Source organism: Hippoglossus hippoglossus, chromosome 18 (assembly GCF_009819705.1).
Source record: "Hippoglossus hippoglossus isolate fHipHip1 chromosome 18, fHipHip1.pri, whole genome shotgun sequence".
NCBI classification, from domain to species: Eukaryota; Metazoa; Chordata; class Actinopteri; order Pleuronectiformes; family Pleuronectidae; genus Hippoglossus; species Hippoglossus hippoglossus.
This window is the reverse complement of record NC_047168.1, coordinates 1,726,026-1,741,573: the sequence shown is the minus strand read 5'-3', so window position 1 is coordinate 1,741,573 and position 15,548 is coordinate 1,726,026. Positions and strand designations below refer to the sequence as shown.

General features: G+C 42.3%; 1 protein-coding gene across 4 annotated transcripts in view; it reads left to right on the top strand.

The window, feature by feature from the left end:
• Positions 1-620: 620 nt before the first annotated feature.
• Positions 621-15,548, top strand: part of lrch4 (leucine-rich repeats and calponin homology (CH) domain containing 4) — a 51,082-nt gene continuing 36,154 nt past the window's right edge. For all 4 annotated transcript variants that reach the window (XM_034615124.1, XM_034615123.1, XM_034615122.1 and 1 more), the window contains exon 1: positions 621-1,021. In XM_034615124.1, coding sequence (XP_034471015.1) covers positions 853-1,021 — 169 coding nt within the window. In that variant the 5' untranslated portion in view covers positions 621-852. The remainder of the gene's footprint in view (positions 1,022-15,548) is intronic.

Here is a 15,548-nt window from a genome sequence, read left to right as displayed (position 1 = left end):
GTTTTTTATTTGTGAAGCACTTTGTAAATTTGTTTTGAGAAGTACTATATAAATAAAGAAATGTATTATTATTATTATTATTATTATTATTGGTAGTAGTAGAATTAACAATGCTAAAATAAGAGTTGGTCCAGGTCTGTCTTGGACCTGCTCTTAGTTAAGTTGCTATAGGTCTAGAATGTCTTGGGACACATGACACGCTTCTCTTTCCTCTTCTCCCTCTTTTCACATTAATGTCTCAACAACACATGTTACTGACTTGACTTCTTTCCTGGAGTCCTTGTGCTTTATCGTTTGCAGATCCAGGATCGCTGCTGCGGCCACATCCTGGATCATGATGGTGGATTGTAAACTGTGATCTATATATATTATATATTGTATATAATATATACATATTTATTATACAATATATAATACAATACTATATTCTATATACTATATCTATATAATATGACGATAAACGCTTTGAACTTGAACTATAAAATAGATGTGGAAGAGAATGGCATGGTTTTATTTTTATTTTGGGGGTGGAAAGTTCTGTGCTTTTATTCTGGAGGAGAGGCTCATCTTTCCGTTAGCACCGTTGGGAAACGTTCGGTCTTGACGCGACTTCCTGAAAGATTGACAGCTCGCAGCGCTCCGCTCCAGTAGAAGAAGACAACTCCCGCGGAGGAACAGCCACTACGCACGCTCACAGATACAGTTCCCCCGGTTTTCTCGGATTTCACCGTGTACTTTCACACAAGTTTGCCGGCGGGGCGCTCGGTTTGGACCGCATGAGGACCTGCGGGGTATGAACGCGGCGCGGACGCCTCAAACAAAGTAGAAGAGGAGGCAGAGCCGTGCCACTCGATGGCTGCGGGGGATGGAGCCCTGCCGGCCACCGTAGCGGCCAGCCGGAGCGTGGAGAAGGCGCTGGAGGAGGCTGCGGCGAGCGGGGCGCTCAACTTGGCCACCCGCAAACTGAAGGAGTTTCCCCGCAGCGCCCGCAACTACGACCTGTCCGACATCACACACGCAGGTCGGTTTTTTTTCCCCCTTTTCTCGCCCCCTCCGCTCTCCGCTCCAACTTCCACCGGAGCGGTGTCAGCGAGCAGGCGGCTGCGCCTATTGTTGTAGCACCACCTGCTTCTTTCTTCCCCTTCTCCCTCTGCCCCCGACACGTTCAGCAAGACCCCCCCCACCCCCCTCCAGAAACCCTGCCACTTTCCTTTTCTCCTGGTCACTTTCATTTATAAAACACAGTTCATACACAGAGGTAGATTCAGGGTGCTGCACGCCCTGAATGAGAAGGGGGCAGTTTGAAATCATAAAAGCCCAGTTTAGCAGAATAAAAGTCATCAAAGACAAGCAGAATAAAACAAGTAAACGTAGTAATGTAGGATCAATCTTTGAGATCCATCTTGAGAGAGTACATAGATTGTGCAAAAAATTATATGGTATAATGAGAGGTCAGTTTAAAAATCAGAGAGCACGAAATCAAATAGGATAAATCCTGGAGAGAATCTCTCTCATAGACATGTTTAAAATAGAGAAATAAAAATACAATGTTGGTATGCGAATACATGAATCCAGTTTTAAACTGTTATTGATGCTGTAATCACGCGTTGTACTCCGAGTTAAAGAATGTTGGGTTTTTAAATAAAAGTACTTGCTTGGTGGTCGAGGTAAGTTTTATGGTGTAGTAGCTTAACTCTTTAAGCGAAACCACATCGAGTTCTAGCTTTAAAAAAAGAGGTAGTTTCTCTTAAAGTGGACTTGAAAGAAGAGAAAGAAAGAAGTGTCTGACGTGAGTTTCTGTTCCCCAACGTGTGAGACTACATGTCCTGTGTTTGGTGTAGTTCAGGCTTCACTAAGTTGTTTTTGTTTGGTGTGATGTGCTGAGCGGCCCGAGTGTGAGTCACCTCGTCCTAGTGATAACAGCAGAGAGCAAACCTGAACAGTCGAGTGGGTGCAGGTGACAGCATGTGGATTAAAGGGAAGTACCTTGGCCTGGCCTAGTTGAAAAGAGGCTTACTCCATCCAGGTTGCTGAAATCAATCTGGCTACGCAGCAGTTTAACACCGACACCCCCTTTTTGCTCTGCGGCTGCTCGCCGTGCTTTGGTAATTATGGCCATCTGCTCATAACAAGCCAGGTCCACACCCTATGGGATGAGGAGGCCATGAGCGCATGTAAACACACACACACGCCGACACCTGCCACTAGAGAAACCCAACCCTAATGGCCGTGGCGGTGATGAAGATGTTCCGTACCCACGGTAATGCCACCTCAGGATCAGGACGTGTTTATCCAAGTGCAGGTCCTTGGATAAATGGATAATCCAGCCTGGCAAGTCGGCAAAACACACACCTGTGATCCTCAAAGATGTGTTTTTAAAGGGGCATAGCAGTGTACAGCTTAAACATCACGAGGAGTATTACTCAGTATGTGAAAACAGTTCAATAATGTGGCTCTGGAGGAGCTTTAAGTCTGACAAAATAACCTCAGATGATGTTATGGTGATGTCATCCAAGTCCTCAGCATGCTGGTGGCAACAGAAAAAAAAACGAACAAGGCCTTGAAATGCTGACAGCCATACTCATAAATCAACATCTTATATTAGAGCCCTGCAAGAAACCCTTTGTGCAGTAGATACACTGACTTGTGAACTGAAATAATCGTGGCATTCCATGTAAGATTTCAGCCATATCCCATGCTCTTCTTCAGAAAATTGAGCTACAGAATTGATGAGGTTTATTTTCTTGTGACTTTAAAATCCAGCAAATACTCTGGAACAAGTGAGTTTCTTAAAGGGGTGGGGCCAGCAATTTAACGTCACACAACAAAAAAGCTGGAGAGACAAGAGACAGACCAGGAAATACAAGAGGTTGAGTAAATTAAAAGAACGTTCAGAACCATTGCTGCAGACGTCTCGCCCTCCTGTAAAGAGCTGACCGTGCTTTCCGCACTCTGTGTCCACTGAGAGCTGCGTACACATTGTGGTCACACGTCCATGCCCATGGTTCTAATTATACTGAAAACGAGGGTCCGTGTTGGTGTGGCGTTCCAATGCACGTGCACCTGATCCCACATTGCATTCCATTCCTGTAGGGTTAAGTTTAGTTCAGTTTATTTCAAACATTTCTTATGAAAAGATAAAAAAATGACAAAATAGCTATCAGCATTTTAAGTAGTAGAAAAAAAACGAGAAAAAACACAACATAAATGTTCAGTAACATATATTACATAGATTAATATTTAATTTTCCGTCCTATGCCTATTTTATACTACATCATCAAACAAAATAGAAATATAACACCATTCTTCCCCCTAGTGTTCTTATGCCTGTGCATGTGTAGTTCCATTGCACAGTCGCATTGGTCACAAATTTTGGACTGCACGCGGACGTCTGCCCTAAATGTATTTTATGCTCCACACCACGCAGTCTCTCTGTTACACATTTGTTGTCTCCAGGCCCGGGCAGCAGTGACATCACTTTGACATCATCAGGGTTATTATGGCAGACATGACAAAGCTCCTCTAAAGCCAGAAAAGACATTGTACGACTGTTTTCACAGACTAAGTAGCACTTGTACCGAGGGCTTGGCAAACTGACATTTATAACCTCCAACCGACTCAATCTAGCTCATGCCGGTTCATTTGGTCAATACTTTACCCAATGTGTGCATTCACGAACTGTCGGGTTTCTGCTATGTTCATTTTGCAGCTGCTGCACAGGTATCTTGTACTTTGACCAATTACCTTGCTGCATGTCCTGACTCCCCCGCTGTTACCAATATTATGAATGAATCCCATCGATTTATAACAAAATAAATGTGTGAAGAGCGACAGAGATTAGCAAACACACACACGCGCACACACAAAAACTATGAATTCAGCTGCATAAAATAATCGTTCATGAATCGTAATCGAGGTAAAACTTTGAAATAATCGTGAAATTGTCATATAGCCCTATTTGTATTTAGCAAGTAGAGCATCCTGAGTAAAATAGTGGAGCACCCTTTAAAAGTGAGCATTCAATAGATGAGCAAATTGGTTATGTTGTCTTCTTAACTTCTAATTTAAATCAGAATTCTGTCAACTTCAGACTGTTTTTTTTTTATTTAGTTCTTTGGCTGCTTGTTTTTTAGAAACAATACAACATTTATTATTTTGTTGAAATGAAAAAGGCCTGAGAGAAGCATTGGTACAGAAACGAAGTGCCAATTTCACAGATCAAAAACTGTGATAAAGATCTGCTACATGAGCTCTCACTTTTCATCGGCCACAGAGGAGGGTTGGAAGTTTGTTTGTTGCAATTAGGGAAGTAGATGTGTGACACATTTTTGACGGTTGTGGAGGAATCTCTCTATTTCTTTTCAGCTCGCCTCGTCCTCACCTCCACTCTGAACATGGCTGCTGCTGCTGCTGACATCACTGCCTTTCTCTCTGGGTCATGGTGACTCATTTGTTTTTCAGCCAACTCTAATTCTTGGGTTGTGCTCCTTTATAGGCCCCCTTCTAGACATTTAGCCGTTATTGCATGTTTGTGCAGCACCTAGGATGTCTGTATGGTAATGCGTACTATCTGAGTAATGAGGTGCTTTCAGTTTCACAGACATACCCGGTAGTTAGGGTCTACTCACTCTAGCATTATATCAGCTGAGAGTCCTGCCCTGCACCCTCGATGTGTGTGTGTGTGTGTGTGTGTGTGTGTGATTGTGACGGTTGTGGGCTGATTCACCAAACTGTCATGGTGGTTTTCAGGTACAGTCTTGCCAGGTTAGATTTGTACTAATCCTCATGTCAAGTGAAGGAGGGAGGATACTTGGTGAGGCACTGATGCATCACCAGCATGTCGATATATGTATGTGGGTTTATTTGCAATTCCTTCTAATGTAGAATAGCTACACTTGAGTAAAGGTGAAATGAAGAGCTTGACATTGACAGACTTGTTAAGTCCGGTGTTCAGGTGTAAGATCAGACCTTTACAAACAATAGAACTGCCTCCATTTAAAGGTCCAATATTGTAAAAAGTGATATTTTCTATTCATATTTTTTCGATTATCAAGCAGATCTGGTGCTGTATAAATACTGTGGAATTATTATTCAGAAACGCTTGTTAACCCACCCAGACCCTCCCTACAATTTAGTTCAAATTGTTTGGTTTTCACTTTTATTTACAACACAACACCAAGCCTTCTGTATTTCTGAGGCTGAACCAAAACGGAAAAATGGGGAGGAAGTGCTGCGCAGTCGCTGGATGTCCGGAAGCCAGTATATCACTGCACAGCCTTCCTGAGCTTTGTAATGTAACACCACCAGCTAACGTCCTAATATTTCTGAAAGAATTTGAGTTCAAACTGGTCTCATTTCAGCACTGACTGACCGTCGCCATTTACATTCACCATTGGGTTTAACAAAGCAACAGTAGAGAGCTACAGTCTGTCACTGGTTTGGTTGGCAGCCAATGCATCAGAATACAGTCAACCAATCAAAAGAAACAGACACTTGCATCGCGTAAGAAAGGATATGTTAAGCCAAACCACACAAATATGTTTTCTTATTGATAACACTTCAAAACATGGAAAATTGTCAAATGTGGGACCTCTCAAAACAATCACTGTTGGTCTAGGTCTGCAATTCTTTATCAATTTCAATATTGTTAAACTCATGGTTCAAAATAGCCGAAAATGGTGAAACATGGCTGTTATAGTTCTCTAATGTATGAAGTTACATCTTTAGATGTCCTGTTTGGTTCGACCAAATGTCCACTCCACACTCAGTGGCTGCTTACTTTCACTTGAGGGAAAGAAAAGCAGCAATTATTTACATTTGACAAGCTGTAACAATGGGATGTTTGGTATTTTGCTTGGCCTGACTCATCAGGCATAGACATGTCATCGTGAGCACTGGGAGAAATCCCAGCACATCATGGAAGGCATGATGGGACTGTGGGAAATGCTGGCTCTGAGTCTGTCAGTGATTCTGCCACATCACTTATCTGTGCGTCTCAAGTCCATTGATGTGTCCATTAGCCCGTTATGGGAAAAACAATACATCAGTGAGCTCGACTGCAGCACTGTGTTTTTGCTATCATGGAATTGGTGATACAAGAACACATGAAGCTGAATTAGGTGCATATTATTATTTTATTTTACAAATAACCAGACCAATACTGGTCATGTAGAGGCAAGAGGAATCTTTTTCTCTAACAGCTAAGATGGGTCACAGCCTGTGACTCCCCCCTGCCCCTCAGGGCAATGATAGGGGGAACACAGACAACAGAAGATTTAATCTATATTGCCCGCTCCTAATGCCGTTATGTCTCAACTGCTTTTGTTTGCTCATAGCAAACTCACAAATCCTGCAGACAAAGTGCAACATGAGCATCCCACTTAAGTCAGTCCTTTCTGACCAGCTCACTGATGTTCAGGGTGTCGGTCCTTCTGCTTCTACTGCAGCTCCGCTTTGTTCTTCACCAGCTCCTGAGAGAAATACCTGACCCTGAGCCTTCTAAATGTTTGGTGTCTGATGCTGCACAGTGACAGTCACCTTCTCTGAGTATATTTGCTGAAATTAGCCATCCATATGGAGAGTTGATGATGATGACATATCATCTATGTGCTGGCTGAGCGGCACAGTTGGCGGGTATTATACTGTAGGACTTGACGATTCACCAAATATCTCAAGTTACCAATATTATGAATGAATCCCATTTGATTAAAACGAGAGTAGCGACAGTAATCATCTAACATGAAGTTCACCAGTCAATCAGCCCAAAGTCCAGTCCAGAAGTCTAACATTTTGTACTCATTAATAAGGGTAATAAATCTGAAATATTAGTTTTCCATTTAGTATTATTTCTAGACTAATGCAGCGTTTTTTTCAGACACATTTGTTTCAGTTTGCAACACAGCACATTTTGACCTCAATGATTTGCATCTGGCAGGATATCACTGAATCTGTGCTGCAGTCAGTTATTTTCTGTCTGTATATTCTGTGGCGGTAGCTCCATCCTTGGCGGGGGTTTATAGTTGTGACTTCCTGGTGACAATGCACGCCATATATTCTCATGCTCACTAGAATGATGTGTACCTAATGGATCATTATGAAACTGGGGCAATCATTATTACGAAGAGATAAAGATGGTGGTTAAACGGGGATAAGATTCGTCTGTGCAGGCCCAGTGGGGTTTATGATAACATCTACCCCCCCTTCTTCCCCTTCTTCCCAACTGAAGCTGCTTCCCTCAGGAAGGTCAAAGGTTCACACACACACACACACCCACACACACACAAAGAGGAGGACTTGGCTTGCATCTTGCAGTGTATTTCCCAGTAGCTCAGAGCGGTTGAAGGAAACAAAGGCCAGTCATTGTATGTTGTGTGCGTCTTTTAGCTTTAAATTGGGGCTTGTATCTGTGTTCCTGGTAGTGCTGGACGATATGGCCAAAAATGATATCAAGGTAAACAGTTTCACAATAAATGTCCCATTATTTTTATTTTATTTTTGCTCCTGAATGAATGTTATGGTTTTAAAGTCTTCTGCATTTGATGTATTGTACAAATCCTAGGTAGATCTCAGCAGGCAACCTTAATTCTATTACTATTGATTGAATTTATATTGCGATAAATACAGATTTTTTTTTTTTAATTACCCAGCCCTAGTTCCTGGGTGAAAGGAACACACCCATTACTACATTATTACACAAGCTTTAGTGCTTTTCATTCTTCAAGTAATTACTTCCATCAGTTTCTACTTTAAAAACTGAGTGCAGTATCACATGTATGTCCGAATGAGCACCGTCCATGTAGGCCAATAATAGCATCAAATCAAAGACAGAAAAGACACACACTGATGGTCAGATGACAGTGTTGTTGTTTGCAGCACTGTGCCCTTTAAGGTCCTGGTACAGTAAAGTAACTATTCCTGATTCTATTGCTCTCTATCTAAAAACTGAAACCCTGGAGCATTGTCAGTGACTGAAGTGGACAGCACACCAAAAATGAACTAGAATGGGACTCAGTTGAGTATGTACTTCTGCTACGGCCCAACCGTCTCCTTATGAAACCACATTCACTAGATCCAGATTTTGATTTGGAACTTCACACACTCATAAGCTGCTTTCAGGCATGCACTGAACTCTGGAGATCCTCCGGACTTTCTGCAGAGGGGCTGATGTATTAATGCAAATGTCCAAGTGAGCGCCTCCGAACTTTATACCAGGGGACTTTCTCTGGTTGGCCCCTTGGTATGGATTCAGAGCAAGCGATTGGGGGTGTTGATGACTTTTCTAACATGCATCAGACGCAAAAAATTCAAAAATAAAAACAAACAAAAGAAAACCATTATGTCCGAAATGAAAAAGCAGAGCCACGCTCGTTGAAGCCACCGACAAAGATGTCAAGAGAGAGTCTGTGTTGATTTGCTTCAAAAAAAAGCAGAATAAATACATTTCATTCTGCCTGTGCCTGCTGCGCCACACCTCACCTGAACACTCCAGAGATTTCTGTTTTGTTGTGAATGCGTCTGATCAGAGAATCTCCTGCTGCATTGTGCATGTGTGAAAGGAATTGATAATTAATGGATCTGCCCCAAAATGTAGAGGCTTCATTCCTTCTACCACATCTTTCCACCAAATTTGGTGAAAATCAATTCGGTTCTTTTTGTGTAATCTTATTAACACACAAGCGTACAAACCAACCAAGAAATGGACAGGGCTGAAAACGTAAACTCCTCCCAGGCGAAGGTTATAAAGCAGCCAGCGGTCTTTGTTAATGATATGTCGACACACAGCAACAAGCAGAGCTGCTTTAGGGTTTAAAAGCAATGAATGAAGCATCATATTTTTCATGTCAATAACATACCGCAGGCCCACAAAACCTTTGCTGCCAGATGAAAACTCCTTCTGAATACAAGTGTTGTGTTAGTGTTGTCCAGGCCTTCCTTCCAAAACAGACCCACAGTGTATTTCCCTTTTTAAATTGCTTTGCGAATTTTAATATAGGTCTACCTAAGCGAACACTGAAGAAAACATAAGAAGAACCAAATGAAAACATCAGAAGCTCAAGTACAACGGACTGGGATCAGGATTGGAACATCCTCCTAGTAATAAACTGGATATTGAGTTCTGCCTTCATACAACAACAGAGGCTGCTGTAAGTGGAATTTTTGGTTTGTTCAGTGGCAGAAGTTCATGGAAATGTTGTTGCATGGGCACAAAGTTAATAAACTGACCTCCAGTCTCATATGACCTCTGGGGATGTGAGGGACAAGACGTTATTGTTAAGCGCTGGAGGGGAGCGACACACACACGTGTGTGTGTGTGTGTGGGGGGGGCTGTGGGTAAGGGGGAGGGATATTTCCATGCCATGTTCCCGTAAAGTGGTTTACAATAAGGCCTGTTTTTGGCCTTTGATCAACTGTCCAGACTCTTCTCTGTTTCCACGTTGTGTCGTGTGATTTAATTAAATCAATTTTAATTATTGAATTATTTACCATTAGTCTGAACAGCCAGTGGCACATTCTGAAAGAAGTGTAACTCGTGTGTTTGAATTCACGTTGAGCAGTTTTCGGGTCATGACTGTTGATCTCCGTTTCTGTTATTATCCACGTTTTAACAAAAAACATGAAACCCCAGCGTCTGTCCTTCGCTCTTGTTTATTCCTATCTGTCCCTTTTCAGGCCCAAGTCTCTAGAAAGAGTCAAGCTGTCTGTCAGGGCCACTGCTTCAGCTGCGTCTGTGTATGAACTCCGAAGGTGGCTCTGAAAAACTCAGTAGCTCTTTCCTTTTGTGAAGGACGACAGCTGTGGTCTGCCTGGACTCACTGGATTCAAATTATTGGCCAGTCTCATAGTAAGAAAAACTGAAAAAAACGTCCGGGCTCCAGCTCTGTACATTGTGGCTGAGACCGGAGTTTATTTTGGGGCAAAGGAACTAAAACATGGCAGAGAACACAGCTGTGACGCTTTTGACGACTCCTAGAATAACTTCAGACCACCGTGAGAAAGACCTGAACACCAGGATATCATTACTGCTCCTGTATCAGACGCCGGCAGATGGAACCGGCAAATCGTATTTTCTCCTCCTTCCCTCCCTCTTTGTGATCTGATCCAACTCATCTGATATTGTGAGCCAAACTAGCCAAATTCAGAAGTTAACTAATACTTTAAATTGACCTGCTTGTTTTTTGTTTCTGTTTTGTTTGTGTAAACCTACAGCAGACCCAGGTCATCAGTCAGCATTGAACTACAGTATGTGGCCAAATATTGAGTGGATTAGCATTTGTTGTCCCTTGAGGATGAAACCTAAAGACGTTGGATATCCTTGACATTCATTGAGGTTGACATCGGATTGAATGTCAACAACAGTTGGACAGACTTTGATGAGATGTGGTGCAGGCACAAACAGTCCACACAGGCTGAATCCTACTAACTTGATAACATGCTTTAATTACCTCTGCAAAGGAGGGTACCTAAAAGAGGAGCTACATCTGTCACATGCACACAGTTTGGGTAGGAAAAATTCTGCCACTGCCCAGAAAACTGTACTTTGCAACTTATGCTTCAGACTGGTCCCCACAACAGACTCAAAACACCACTAACCCCTTTAGACCTCAGTACCATAAATAATTACCTTTGCCCCAATATTGTTCAGCGTTGTTTTAATCAATAAGAAAATAATTAAACCGAACGAAAAATGTTGGCAAACGTGCTCGTTGTTTTCAGCCACATCCAGTGTACAGGGTGCAGACAATGACCAACAACCTCTCTGCTTAGAGGCTGAGAAATAATAGACGATTTCAGAAATCCCTCGGGTTTAGGAGGTTGTTTTCAAATAATGGTAAGGTTTTTCTTTTTAGAATGTTTTTTAGAGAGTGCCTCAGGTCTTATTGGTTAAATCCAGTGTAATGGCATGCACTGATGGGGGGTGATAATAAGTACCCTGCGCCCTTTTAAAAATGGCCTTGTTTTAAGTCTCGTACTGGAAAGCTCTGGCTAAGCTGCTAGACACTACAGACCTACAGTCGACTGTTGGTTAATGGTGGTGTTTTAGCTCTTGAGCTCAACATATGGATGTGGCTTTCTCTGTCAGTTGTTTACATCTGTTCTGTGTCATTAAATAAGACTGCGTGTGTGTGCATTCGGTGCAGCGTGTTGTGTGTGTGTGTGTGTGTGTGTGTAACCCCCCACCCCCCATGTGCTGTTTCCTCTGTGCTGCGGATGTGGGCTGCCTGTTCACACAACCTTTACTTCTGCTTTGTCTGTCGTCTTTTCTGGATCTTCACTGCTTTGCCTCTGATTGCCTCAGACTTTGTGTCAGCCCACATCTTTCCGCTGTCCCAGACGGTTTCGACTGTCCCCGCAAGCCCATTTTAAAGGGTTCTGGGTGAACGTTCAATATACTGACCCTTTTGTTTTAAATGCCACCGAAAATGAAACCCCAGATGGGCCCGCTTCCGTTTGCTGGAACCAACCAACTAGTCAACTCATTCAAAACGAGATGTTCATGTGGCGACTGTGAGGAGTCTTTCATGAGCCGATAAATACTGACCATGTTGTTAATGTCAGCTAATGAATGCCATGGCTTGTTGAGGCTCCCGTCTTAGCACAGAGCAGCTTGTATATCTTCATGCATTGTTACATTAACAGGAACCAGGAGTCACTTATGTGTTTCAGTGGAGGAGTAAACAAGGCTGCAGCGTGCCCAATTCTTTTGTCTTACTTTTATTGATGGTGTTTTTTGGTCCTAATGTTTGAGAGCTTCTCTGTGTGTGCGTGTGATGATGTCTGAAACCTGCTGGTGTGTTTTCCCTCTCTGAGCATGGCAGCTGGTGGGGAGGGGGAATCCCTCTTAGCCCCATGGGAGGTAACCAGAGAAACGGTAGAGAGACAGAGGCTGTAGGGCACGATACGATTCTGCCAGCAAATATATATATTGTGCCATACATTGTGTACGTGTGTGTTAAAAATCCTCCATGGTTGCCATAGCCATTGTTCCTTAGATACAGAGTCTGGTGGTGGATAGCAGTGTGGTTACAAGGATGAAGGGCTCCCTGTGAAACCTGTTCTCTCCATTTGAGACAGCCAAACACAAAAGCTGTTTTTATTTCAAGTGCGTGTGAACTTGCATGACCTGCATCATATCTGACACATAAGTGACTTTGCACCCGCAAGCGAACCTCTTAATAAGTATTTTTTTCCAGGCATGTTCATTATTTCGTCCTTTTTGTTTTTTTGGGGGGTGTACATGTCAGCTGGTCCGGCCTTGGCGTCCATGTTCCCCTTATTCATAAAGTGGTAGTTTGGGGCTGTGTGTTTCAGTGTTTCCCGTTAATTATCTAGACTGTGGCAGCTGGCCATTGTCCAATTTGTCCTGCTACAGTTTCACAATGAACCAAAGATTTTTTTGCATTCTCATATTAACATGTGAGATCCCTGACTTTATGTTTTGTGCTGATGCTTCATTGTAGAACTGTGTGCATCGTTTCTGGTTTCACTCGCTCTCTCTCTCTCTTCCTCTGTGTCTCAGCAACATTGGGAGACATCCTGTGTCAGTGTGCTGTCAAAATATCTTTTAAGTTTTTACCGTCTATGTAGGAAGAAAGACCTCGTCAAAGTTTCGGCCTTTGCTGTGGCTGTTCAGGGAGACTGCACTCTTACCTGTAGGGCATCTGCAGCTGTGTTCTAGTCATGGTCCAATGATGACATTCTATTTTGTTACACTCTTTCTAACTGCTGCTTATCCCGAACAGGCTTGTGTGGCACTGGAGCCTATCCAGTCTAGGGGCACTAATTCCAAAAATCAAGTACGGATGAATATGAATGCACACTTAGATCATGCTGAAACAAAACTTTAAAAGTAGAAGGCCACTCAGAGAGCCCATACCTCCAACAAGGCCCAAAAGTCACCTCATTAAACTACATTTAAATTCACAAAATCCTGGTTTCTATTTGGATCTGCACCAAATTGCACACACTAATAAAAAGCATTCCCTTGTACCTGATTCATCGAGAATGTTGAAAAAGGCCCTATCACGCGATTTCAAAGAAAGTGGAAAAGAAACCCTGGGTTCCTCCTTAGGCCATGCCCTACCCCTCCACAAAATTTGAGTATTTTTTGCATAATCCTGTTCACTAACCATCAAACAAACACACAAACGCAGACAAAAACATAAACTCCTTGGCGGAGATGAGAAGAGCACTGTGCTGGCAATTTGCTCATATTGTTGAGATCACCATTTTAGAGGATAACAGGCATAATTTTGTGTTCTTCCTATTATCAACGAATCACATGAAAAAACCTAAACCAACAATGCGTTACGTTAATCTTGCAGTACTTTCTGTATTTCATTTCCTTTGTTGACCTCGTATGCATCTCAAAAATTATTAAACTGGCATCAGTTGCAATATGAAACCCAGAGAAGCAACCCCCTCTAGTTTGTAACTTTCTGAAGATTTATAATCCAGAAAGACAAGACCATAGAGAGGCTGGCAGACAGACGACCAGGCTGAATGTGAAACCAGGAGCCTCTGTCTCCTCCAGGCTCAGCAGGCAGCCGTTAGTTTAAGGGCCTCAGTGCCATTCCTCCTGGCTCTATGTTTGTCCCCGCAACACAATGCAACACTATAAGAGTGTGTGCAAATAATCTAATGGTGTGGAGTTCACTGCCTGGTGATGGTGAATAATGAAAGCAGAGGCCGTGCCTTATGTAACCCAGCAGATCCATTAACTCCAGTGTTTGGTGTCCAGATGGCTGAGTCGCTGAGGAGGTCGGGGCACGATCGAGAAGGCATGGGGCCTAGGAGGGGTGGCAACGGGTCTGTGTGTCGACATATTCACTTCCTATAGTTATTGCAGGATCACTGTAACAACTCACATTTTACTTGATAAAACCAGCTTTGCAAAGTCACAGGGAGAACATGATTAAATGGTGAAAGTTTCTCTGGTTTTCATAAATATACCAAACATAGAAAGTCCAGAGACCAATTCTACTGAATTAAAAGATGAAAAATTGAACCAAAGATTATTACAAGTTGTAGTATTGAGCAATGGTGTGTGGGGAGATCTGGTAGGAACTGTGATAGCCAGGTATTCATCCAAGACAGCACAGTGGTTTACGTGGGTCATTCAAGGTCAAATATATGTTAATTATCCCGCACTGTTAATATTTCTCATTTTAACAGACGTTCAGTATTTGTATCAAAGCAATAACAACAAATAGTGTTGTAAAGACACAAGGGATTCATAAAACGTGTTCACCACCACACAATGTTCCCCTGCCTTAATCTATACTCCGTTTAATTAAACGCTTAATAGCTACAGCATGTGCGCGATGTGGGGGTGTACATGTCTGCTGACGTCTCTTTTTATTTAGAGACACATGTTGAAGACTAATTGGTACCAGAGACATCATATGGATTCCAGTCTTCCTCTTAGAGTTGTTGGTTGACTTTCAAACTTCAAGCCTTTATCCAACCTTACAGATGTGTAACTCAGTCAGGGTTTTCCTTGGGCTTCTGGGGGGGCTCAGGCTCGTTGGTGGCGTGGGGTCGCTGGCCTAAAGCTACTGGCCATTGTGCATTGTGAAAATCGGCACTTTAACATAATTTTTGACCTTTATCATAACAATATTCATGAAAACACATTACAGGTTATTTTTCACAGTAACCTTTTAATATCTGAAGCTGTCCCAGAAGTTATTTCGATAGAAGTAGTGATCCGTCTATTATTCACTTTTCAGTTTGTGGCACTCATCGTTTTATGTACAGACTGCCTCCAGTGCAATTTGAAAGTTATAATTTTTCAGCTCCTAAAAAAAGAGCTATGTATTTCTTAAAGTTATCTTACAGTTGCATTTAGAATCACTTTTTTATTGAAGCCCAATTACAGTGCCCTCTAAATTCTTGTGATTTTAGTTTTTTGTCCATACAAGTTTTGTTGTCTGTGTTTCTGTTCAATGTTCAATCAGGAGTTGTGAGTGTGCTTGTGGTTTTATCTTTTTTGCATGAACACACTGAGCTTTGCATAGAAACGCGTGCGTCTTTGTAGGAGGGAAAGAGGAGGCGGTGGAAAGACACAAGAGTGAAGATGGATAGAGGTGTTGGTGTATGAGAGAAGACAGATTGAGGGGAGTACAAGTAAATCACGTTGAACTTGTCCCCACACTAAGTCCTAGCTCTCTTTTCAAATTGGGGAGCACTGCGGCAATTCACACAAAGGTATTGACATATAAATCATAATGGCTGCCGAACCATAGTTAGCCCAAAGCATTTAATGATTTTAGATTGCTTATTATTATAAAGTATCTGCATCTTAAATCTCTTTGCTTTTATCACAGACTCATCAAAAGTCTGACACGACCAAAACAGTCTCATTCACATGTTGTATCTTATGGGAACCTGAGATGTGTGTCAATGCATCAAGCAGTTGTTGACCTATAAATATCTTATACTCACAATGCCACATTTGTGTTATCAACATCCATCCATCCATTATCTATACAAAGCTTTTGACCTTTTCCAGAAATCAGACTTGCTAAATCATCAATCACGACACCTAA